Below are 10,768 nucleotides of genomic sequence, written 5' to 3' on the forward strand. Positions count from 1 at the left end.
TGGTGTAACTCGGGCAGTTGTTGTTGCCATCCTGTACCTGTCCCGCAGGTGTGATGTTCGGATGTACCAATCCTGTGCAGGTGTTGTTACACGTGGTCTGCCACTGCGAGGATGATCAGCTGTCCGTCCTGTCTCCCTGTAGCGCTGTCTTAGGCGTCTCACAGTACGGACATTGCAATTCATTGCCGTGGCCACATCTGCAGTCCTCATGCCTCCTGGCAGCATGCCTAAGGCACGTTCACGCAGATGAGCAGGGACCCTGGGCACCTTTTTTTGGTGTTTCTCAGAGTCAGTAGAAAGGCCTCTTTAGTGTCCTAAGTTTTCATAACTGTGACCTTAATTGCCTACCGTCTGTCAGCGGTCTTAACGACCGTTCCACAGGTGCATGTTCATTAATTGTTTATGGTTCATTGAACAAGCATGGGAAACAGTGTTTAAACCCTTTACAATGAAGATCTGTGAAGTTATTTGGATTTTTACGAATTATTTTTGAAAGACAGGGTCCTGAAAAAGGGACGTTTCTTTTTTTGCTGAGTTTACCAGATACTATATAGACCAATGTATCAAACTAAAATACTAAATACTTTTGAAAGTATTGTATATACATAAAATACAGGTATATTGAAGTATTTTGTAATTTCGAAATGCCTTCACTACCACAACATTCTCAGTAACAAAGGACTGTGATATGCAGTTCTTTATCTGCCTTAGTTGAATGCACTGACTCTGACACTCTGGATAAGAGTGTCTGCTAAATGACCAAAACGTAAATGTAAATGTAAAAATGAAAAATGCAAAGCACACTGGGTATAATTATTGGCCTTGTTTTGTGGCGGAGCTCATTACAATAATACCCAGCATGCTTTGCAAGTGTTCATTTTTACATGTACATTTTGGTCATTTAGCAGACACTCTTATCACACCATAGTGCCATCAGACTTCTTATACCAATGCAGGTTGAAAAGGTCCACAAAATTGTGAACCACTCTAAAAAATTATATAGAAAAGTATTTTGTAATTGTAAAATACAAATTAAAGGTCCGGAAAGTACGTTAGTACAAAATACATTGAATTATAGTTCAGGCCGTTGAAATACAAATGGCAAAATACTCAGAAGTAATTGAAATACGTATTTCATATACATGTAACATAAATACCGCCCATCTCTGCGCACACACACACACACACACACACACACACACACACACACACACACACACACACACACACACACACACACACACACACACACACACACACACACACACACTCTATAATGACATCAGGTGGAGAGATGCAGGCTACTTCATAGTGAAACATCATGAGAGGTCATTTGTTTCCTGCAGCTAAATGCATGCTAGTTCAATGATGCATACGACCGCCACACACACACTCTACACGCTTCACACACATGCACGCAAACTCACACAAATACTCCTCCACACGCACACACAGAGCTTCTGCTTTCTGTAGACGTGTGGGATGACTGTTAACCACAATCTCAGGGAGAAAGTGTGTGTGTGTGTGTGCATACGTGTAAAAGCCTTTGGTTTCAAAATAAGTTCAGAGAGAAAGCTTGAGAAGTGAACAGGGGTTTCCCCACTATGGTTCCATAGTGTGACGTTGTCATGAATCAAGTTAACTGCAGAATTGACGGGAAATCTTTGTCCTGTGCTCATTACTTGACACATTAAAATGCCCAGGAGGTTATATGTGTAGTTCGTAGAATGACCACTAGAGGCCGCCACTAGCTTACATCATGGAAGGTGGAACGTGTCAATGTGACGCATGTTAGACAAAGGGAAGAATAGGTGTGGAAGGCTATTGTTTAGACATGGTAATTAAACTAATTAAACAAAATAAGGGGAAAAAGAAGGGAGTTATTAAAAAACAGAGTGAAAAACAGAACTTGGCAGAACCCGTGTGAAATAAAAAAGCCAGACGGCATTTATTTTCATTCTTTTTTTCCATCTATACAGTTTATTATATATATATAAAAAAAAAAACTCAAGACAAGAACAAAAATGTAATCACAGATAATCGATTAACCCCTTGTCACGGCTTATAAATCGCCGTCCACCTGCCTGTGTGGTCCTAAGGTAGGGGAAACCCTACTGGGGGAGCCTCCTAATAGTCATAACAAGCTTACTCTCCTAGTCTCCTCTCTGTCATCAGCACCAATGGGAATGGATAGGAATAGGATAGGTGAAAGCGATATGGCGGAATCCTACTAGCAAACCAGCTTTCACCCGACCAGTAATTTTGTTCAGATCAGTGTGAATGAAGGAAAGGAGACAAGGAGAGGAGCCAACTCTAGACTATTGACATGTGTCCTTATAGAGTGCGGCACAGTAGATTGTTGTGGGTATTGGAATGACATACATAGCAAAGTGCCATTAGAAATAGAATGAAACGAAAGGAATTGGAACCCAATAGCACAATTGAGTTGAATGGGTATGCCTGTTCTACTCATTCTAATTCTATGATAGTGCCTTCCACTTTACGTGTTGTTTACCTTGTGAAAAGGTCATACAGCTCTAACAGATTATATTGTAGTCTTGGATTGTCATGAAATGTTGATAATGTCTAAATCGACAGATATATTGTCTGTGAACAAAGATATTACACTACAGTAGATGGACCAAGATGATCAACTTTCAACTTTCACCTCACAGGTATGGAGTGTGGGGTAGTGCCAGAGTGAGAGATGGAGAGATGGTGTGTGTGTTCGTAAAGGTTCTCCATCACCTTTCAAAAGAACCCTTTTGCCATTGGGGCACCAGGAGTCGAGTTATGTCAAAAACATAACAAATATGTCATAACATTGTAATACACAGTATTACTGAGAAAAAACCCAAACTGTATTGTCTTGCATATTTAAAACAAATTAAAATAAGATTCTTCTAGTGTAAAACAGATTTCATTTTGTGAGCTATAATTTCAATCTTTTTTAAAATCTGCAGAAAAGAAGTATAAATATGTGTACTTCTCTTTTGTGTATGATACAGTTTATCAAAATAGTTTACTATTTACAAGCCCCCACACACCTGATCCCAATCAAAATAGTTTACTGTGTACAAGCCCCCACACACCTGATCCCAATCAAAATAGTTTACTGTGAACAAGCCCCCACACACCTGATCCCAATCAAAATAGTTTCCTGTGTACAAGCCCCCACATGCCTGATTTCAATCAAAATAGTGATAACAAATTGCCATGGCAACATTGGCTGATCACCTCTGTAGTTCCTTTGGCCAATCAGTGATTTATATTACACCAAATTGATCAGGGATTGGCTGTATTTCCCTGTATATTCATTCACCTTTGATTGGCTCAAAGACCTTATGTGAGAGCAGGAGATAATCCGAATGGTTGATCTGCAATTGTTGTGTTTTTGAGCTGTGCTTCCAAATCACACTCAATTACTTTGATACAAAAGTCAACCTCAGATTTGGTGTTGCAAATTCAACTGCTATTTTGGAAACGGATCACAACAATACACTGAAAAACATTGGACCAACTGCATTGCTGGAGGACATTGATTTTATCCAATCACAGTGTGTTTTATACACCTATCCCTTTGATAGGAGAAATCCCTACAAGGGAGAGGATTTCAAACAACTTTATTAGTCCACTGTTCAAGCTTCAGACACAGAAACAACCAATGAGAATGCTTGGACTCCACTACTCTGCTGCTAGCTCTTTAGAGTGAAGCTTCTGTTTCCCAGGTAACCACGTGATGATGAGGTTCTGTGTGTTCCATGTGATCCGTGAGTTCCGTTTTCTGTCCATTCCCTCTTTCCAATATGGCCTCCAGCGAATAAGGGACAGCACACCTTGCGGGAATGTAGCCATTTTGGGGTGGGAGGTTGGTTTATGCGGTAGCAGCGGATTGGCTGTGTAGTGCTCCGATCACTCTGAAGCAACCAATCACATTCACTCAAACCGTCCATTCAAGTTAGGTATAACCATGGCACTTTCTACAACCTTCTAGAAATGTACACACACGTGTTATTACCAGTTATAAAGCCTTCATACGCCTTCTATATCCCCTGTCCATTTCACACTCCTAACCCCAGTGTTTCTGTACAGGAATGAAGTCAATTTACTGACCCCTGACATTTAACCTTTGACCCCACTCCTATGAGTTCTGCTCCAGGTACTCATCTATCATAGTGAGGTTATTGAGCCAGTCCTCGTTCGACCCCACCAGAGTGTCAATAAAGTCTACCTCCCCTCCTCCACCACCACCAGGTCTACCCCCCATCCCCCCATTACTCTGCCCCCGCTGAGTGTACTCATACGGGGGTAGCTTGTGTCCAGGGTTCCCCTGACCTGGTCCATACCCGGGCCCATGGGGATGGGGATGTTGGTGTGGGTGGGGGTGTTTGGCGACGACGGCCCCAGAGGCAGGATAGCTAGGTGGGGCCATACCGTGGCCTGGGTGGTGGATCATACCAGGGGGAATGGGTTTCATCCCAGCCAGGGCCGAGAGGGGTCCCCTGGGCCTCATACCAGGCTGAAGCCCTTGGTGGACCATGGAGGGTATGGGCTGCCCTGCCGTGGATACACCCAGCTTCTGCATCAGTCTCCTGGGTAAGGACGGCACCCCGACCCCTTGGTTGGAGGGTAACGATGGAGGTCCTTGGTGGGGGGAAAAATTGTTCCCACCCCCGCCTCCGGGCATCCCCGACCGCATTGCCTGCTGGGTAAACTGGGCATTGGGGTTCGGGTTGCAGCTACCGTTGGCGCCCCCACCCCCTCCAGGAAATATGTGTCCGTGCGACTGCTGGTGATTAGCCGACGGGTCCATGTGGCCATCGCTGCAGGGCATGCGATGCTGCATGGAATTCACTAGCCCCCCATGCTGCTGCGGAGGCCACATTGCGGTCTGTTGCTGTTGTTGTTGGTGTGTTTGCTGAGCGGTAAACATCATACGTGGGAGTGGTGCCCCTCCACCACTATGGTGCAGGGCCTGTCGTAGATGCTGTGGGTGACCAGACCCCGACCCAGGCCCTGAGCCGGGCCCCAACCCCCCGATTGTCATCCCCGTCCTGGACACCTGTTGCTGCATCCCAGGCCTTGGAGGACCAGCCGGACCCCCCATTCCCATCATGCCGTGTGCCAACTGTGGTTGTCTCATTGGCATACCACCAGCACCAACAAACTCTCCACCCTGTAAACAACAACAAGGAGAATCAGGAAATGCAAGAAAAACACAAAAACAACTGTCTTGTCTCAACTGTTAGTTTATCTTACCTGTGAAGGGTGATAGAGGGGCTGCTTGGAGCCTGGAGGACCACCCATGAAGGCGCCTACCGGCCTGCTCACTTGGGTGAGAGATCCTGGGGGTCCGGGTTGGCCTGGGTGGCCTGGATGTCCAGGGGGAAGGGAGAGGTGGCCGGGCCCAGATGGGAGGGGACCACCGTGGGATAGCTGGGGAACACCCAGGGGGTAACCTCCGCCTCCACCACAATCTGGAGGGAGAGGCCGACCACCACCTAGAAAGAGGCAAGGAGATAGAGAGAGAAGTGAGGGAAGGAGACAGAGAGAGAAAAAGGGAAGGAGACAGAGAGAGAAGAAAGGGAAGGAAATAACGAGGGAAGGAGATGGCGGGGGAAGGAGATAGCGAGTATAAGACCAGAGAATATCCATACTTCTAATTTCATGTCATGTTGAGTACCTGCTAGAGATAATGAAAGCCAATATTATTTAGATAATACTTCCTGGAATGACTAGGGAAATAAAACATGTGACATAAACGTCCTCTCACTGTCAACTGCATTTATTTTCAGCAACTTAACTTAACATGTGTAAATATTTGTATGAACATAACAAGATTCAACAACTGAGACATAAACTGAACAAGTTCCACAGACATGTGACTAACAGAAATGGAATAATTTGTCCCTGAACAAAGGGGGGGTCAAAATCAAAAGTAACAGTCAATATCTGGTGTGGCCACCAGCTGCATTAAGTACTGCAGACCATCTCCTCATGGACTGCACCAGATTTGCCAGTTCTTGCTGTGAGATGTTACCCTACTCTTCCACCAAGGCACCTGCAAGTTCCTGGACATTTCTGGGGGGAATGGCCCTAGCCCTCACACTCCGATCCAACAGGTCCCAGACGTGCTCAATGGGATTGAGATCCGGGCTCTTCGCTGGCCATGGCAGAACACTGACATTCCTGTCTTGCAGGAAGTCACGCACAGAACGAGCAGTATGGCTGGTGGCATTGTCATGCTGGAGGGTCATGTCAGGATGAGCCTGTAGGAAGGGTACCAGATGAGGGAGGAGGATGTCTTCCCTGTAACGCGCAGCGTTGAGATTGCCTGCAATGACAACAAGCTCAGTCCGATGATGCTGTAACACACCGCCCCAGACCATGACGGACCCTCCACCTCCAAATCGATCCCGCTCCAGAGTACAGGCCTCGGTGTAAAACGATAAACGCAACTCCGACCATCACCCCTGGTGAGACAAAACTGTGACTCGTCAGTGAAGAGCACTTTTTGCCGGTCCTGTCTGGTCCAGCGACGGTGGGTTTGTGCTCATAGGCGACATTGTTGCCGGTGATGTCTGGTGAGGACCTGCCTTACAACAGGCCTACAAGCCCTCAGTCCAGCCTCTCTCAGCCTATTGCGGACAGTCTGAGCACTGATGGAGGGATTGTGCGTTCCTGGTGTAACTCGGGCAGTTGTTGTTGCCATCGTGTACCTGTCCCGCAGGTGTGATGTTCGGATGTACCAATCCTGTGCAGGTGTTGTTACACGTGGTCTGCCACTGTGAGGATGATCAACTGTCTGTCCCGTCTCCCTGTAGCGCTGTCTTAGGTGTCTCACAGTACGGACATTGCAATTCATTGCCGTGGCCACATCTGCAGTCCTCATGCCTCCTGGCAGCATGCCTAAGGCACGTTCACGCAGATGAGCAGGGACCCTGGGCATCTTTCTTTTGGTGTTTTTCAGAGTCTCTTTAGTGTCCTAAGTTTTCATAACTGTGACCTTAATTGCCTACCGTCTGTAAGCTGTTAGTGTCTTAACGACCGTTCCACAGGTGCATGTTCATTAATTGTTTATGGTTCATTGAACAAGCATGGGAATGGGAAACAGTGTTAAAACCCTTTACAATGAAGATCTGTGAAGTTATTTGGATTTTTATGAATTATCTTTGAAAGACAGGGTCCTGAAAATGGGACATTTCTTTTTTTGCTGAGTTTATATTTACATGTTAGTGGTGTTTGACCTGTAAATGTTGCCCCCTGCTGGCACCCAGTCATCTGTACTCCATTCATCTGTTCCATCTGCCTCTTCTGCTCCTGGTGAACAACACAACATCCCAGTATTTATGTAGGCTACTAACACAAAGACACTGGCCAAAAAGCCCTAGAACCTGTCTGTCGGTCAGTTTCTCTCTCTCTACCTCCCTCCCTACCTCCCTCTCTACCTCCTTCTCTACCTCCCTCTCTACCTCTCTCCTTACCGCTCTCTACCTCCCTCTCTACCTCTCTACTTACCGCTCTCTACCTCCCTCCCTACCTCCCTCTCTACCTCCCTCCCTACCTCCCTCCCTACCTCCCTTTCTACCTCTCTCTCTACCTGACCCTCTACCTCTCTGTCTACCTCCCTCCTTAACTGTCTCTCTCTACCTCTCTCTCTCTCTCTCTCTACCTCTCTCCCTATCTCTCTCTACCTGACTCTCTACCTCTCTCTACCTCCCTCCTTACCTCTCTCTCTCTACTCCCTCTGTACCGCTCTCCATACCTCCCTCTCTACCTCTCTCTCTACCTGACCCTCTACCTCCCTCCTTACCCCTCTCTCTCTCTCCATCTCCCTCTCTATCTCTCTCTCTCTACCTGACCCTCTATCTCTCTCTCTACCTGACCCTCTACCTCTCTGTCTACCTCCCTCCTTACCTCTCTCTCTCTCTCTCTCTACCTCTCTCCCTATCTCTCTACCTGACTCTCTACCTCTCTCTACCTCCCTCCTTGCCCCTCTCTCTCTACCTCTCTCTACCTCTCTCCATCTCCCTCCCTACCTCCCTCTCTACCTCCCTCCTTACCCCTCTCTCTCTACTTCTCTCCATCTCCCTCCCTACCTCCCTCTCTATCTCTCTCTCTACCTGACCCTCTACCTCTCTCTCTACCTCCCTCCTTACCTCTCTCTCTCTACCTCTTTCTCTATCTCTCTCTCTACCTGACCCTCTATCTCTCTCTCTACCTGACCCTCTACCTCCCTCCTTACCTCTCTCTCTACCTCTTTCTCTATCTCTCTCTCTACCTGACCCTCTACCTCTCTCTCTACCTCCCTCCTTACCTCTCTCTCTACCTCCCTCAGTACCTGCTGTAGGTGTCTCCTGATGAGCAGCAGGTTGTTGTAGTTGGTCTGAGTTGAACGGAGGACCGATGGGTCCTGAAGACCTGGAGTCTGCTCCTGGAGAGAGGGTGGGGGGGGAGAGAAAGATAATGGTCAGATATAGACATAACAGAGAAGCAAAATGTAGAAAAAGTGCTAATTTTCATGATAACAAAATGCTTTCCTTTCATGACCAAAAAGCACAACATGCACAGGAGATTTGGTTCGGGGTGCAGAAAGAAATGAAATGCCTATCCAAAAAAAGGTATGTCTAAGAACAAAAAAGACCCACAGCCAGACAAGTCGTTTCCCTGCTTTGTTATAAAACATGGCTTCCTTCCTTCCCGACCGGTGGGGTCGTAAATAACTGTGTGTGTGTGTGTGTGTGTGTGTGTGTGTGTGTGTGTGTGTGTGTGTGTGTGTGTGTGTGTGTGTGTTCCAAGTGGTTCCCAGAGCCAAGGCTATTTGTTTGTGTTGGCCCTCTAGACTGTCCCCAATCAGTCGTTCCCACGTGAGCAACTCTTCCCCCATCCCTCCGTTGCTCACTCCCTCCCACCCCCATCCCTCCGTTGCTCACTCCCTCCCACCCCCATCCCTCCGTCGCTCACTCCCTCCCACCCCCATCCCTCCGTCGCTCACTCCCTCCCACCCCCATCCCTCCGTCGCTCACTCCCTCCCACCCCCATCCCTTTCTCCCCTGGTTATCACAAAGCCAGCACATTCCAAAGATGTATAGCCTTTCCCTGCCGCCACCAAAACACACACACACACACACACACACACACACACACACACACACACACACACACACACACACACACACACACACACACACACACACACACACACACACACACACACACACACACACACACACACACACTAAGCTCTTCTGGACACCATGGCTAGGGATGGTGTGTTAAAAGGAAAAGGGGCGAGAGGGGGTGGAGGGAGAGTTACTTCACTGCTGCTGAGACATTATACTCTCTCCTTCCTTCTCTTTCTGTGTTTCCTCAGCTTTGCTCCTCCCCTCCTACATCTCATTTACATCTAATTGACCTCTTATTTCGAGCCCAAGTCATTAAGGCGCCATGCTTTAACCAACTGGGATATGGGAACCCTCTTAGAACCTGTTATAGCTTTAGCCTTAGGACATTGAAGCCATTGATATAGTGTTAGTACGCAGGTCAGGTGTGTGTGTGTGTTGTGTGTGTGTCTGTGTCTGTATGTGTGTGTGTGTGTGTTGTGTCTGTATGTGTGTATTTGTGTGTGTATGTACAGTTGAAGTCGGAAGTTTACATACACTTAGGTTGGAGTCATTAAAACTCATTTTTCAAACACTCCACAAATTTCGTGTTAACAAACTATAGTTTTGGCAAGTCGGTTAGGACATCTACTTTGTGCATGACACAAGTCATTTTCCAACAATTGTTTATAGACAGATTATTTCACTTATAATTCACTGTATCACAATTCCAGTGGGTCAGAAGTTTACATACACTAAGTTGACTGTGCATTTAAACAGCTTGGAAAATTCCAGAAAATTACGTCATGGCTTTAGAAGCTTCTGATAGGCTAATTGACATCATTTGAGTCAATTGGAGGTGTACCTGTGGATGTATTTCAAGGCCTACCTTCAAACTCAGTGCCTCTTTGCTTGACATCTTGGGAAAATCTAAAGAAATCAGCCAAGATCCCAGAATTTTTTTTGTAGATCTCCACAAGTCTGGTTCATCCTTGGGAGCAATTTCCAAACGCCTGAAGGTACCTCGTTCATCTGGTACAAACAATAGTACGCAAGTATAAACACCATGGGACCACGCAGCCATCATACTGCTCAGGAAGGAGACGTGTTCTGTCTCCTAGAGATGAACGTACTTTGGTGCGAAAAGTGCAAATCAATCCCAGAACAACAGCAAAGGACCTTGTGAAGATGCTGGAGGAAACAGGTACAAAAGTATCTATATCCACAGAAAAACGAGTCCTATATCAACATCAAGGAATGTTGATAGCAAGGAAGAAGCCATTGCTCCAAAACCGCCATATAAAAGCCAGACTACGGTTTTCAACTGCACATGGGGACAAAGATCGTACTTTTTGGAGAAATGTCCTCTGGTCTGATGAAACAAAAATAGAACTGTTTGGCCATAATGACCATTGTTATGTTTGGAGGAAAAAGGGGGGAAGCTTGCAAGCCGAAGAACACCATCCCAACCGTGAAGCACAGGGGTGGCAGCATCATGTTGTGGGGGTGCTTTGCTGCAGGAGGGACTGGTGCACTTCACAAAATAGATGGCATCATGAGGCAGGAAAATTATGTGGATATATTGAAGCAACATCTCAAGACATCAGTCAGGAAGTTAAAACTTGGTCGCAAATAGGTCTTCCAAATGGACAATGACCCCAAACATA

At 46.5% G+C, this 10,768-nt stretch overlaps 1 protein-coding gene across 2 annotated transcripts in view; it reads right to left on the minus strand.

Annotated features, from left to right (window-relative positions):
* Positions 1-1,924: 1,924 nt before the first annotated feature.
* The window catches only part of LOC139561920 (mastermind-like domain-containing protein 1), a 184,439-nt gene continuing 175,595 nt past the window's right edge, over positions 1,925-10,768 (minus strand). The window contains exons 3-6 of one of the 2 annotated variants that reach the window (XM_071379353.1): positions 8,342-8,434; positions 7,248-7,320; positions 5,260-5,501; positions 1,925-5,176 (exon numbers count right to left, since the gene is read on the minus strand). In XM_071379353.1, coding sequence (XP_071235454.1) covers positions 4,142-5,176; positions 5,260-5,501; positions 7,248-7,320; positions 8,342-8,434 — 1,443 coding nt within the window. In that variant the 3' untranslated portion in view covers positions 1,925-4,141. Of the gene's footprint in view, positions 5,177-5,259; positions 5,502-7,229; positions 7,321-8,341; positions 8,435-10,768 lie in introns of both variants that reach the window. The other variant, XM_071379352.1, reaches the window with a different exon arrangement.

This window comes from Salvelinus alpinus, chromosome 31 (genome assembly GCF_045679555.1).
Source record: "Salvelinus alpinus chromosome 31, SLU_Salpinus.1, whole genome shotgun sequence".
NCBI lineage: Eukaryota > Metazoa > Chordata > Actinopteri > Salmoniformes > Salmonidae > Salvelinus > Salvelinus alpinus.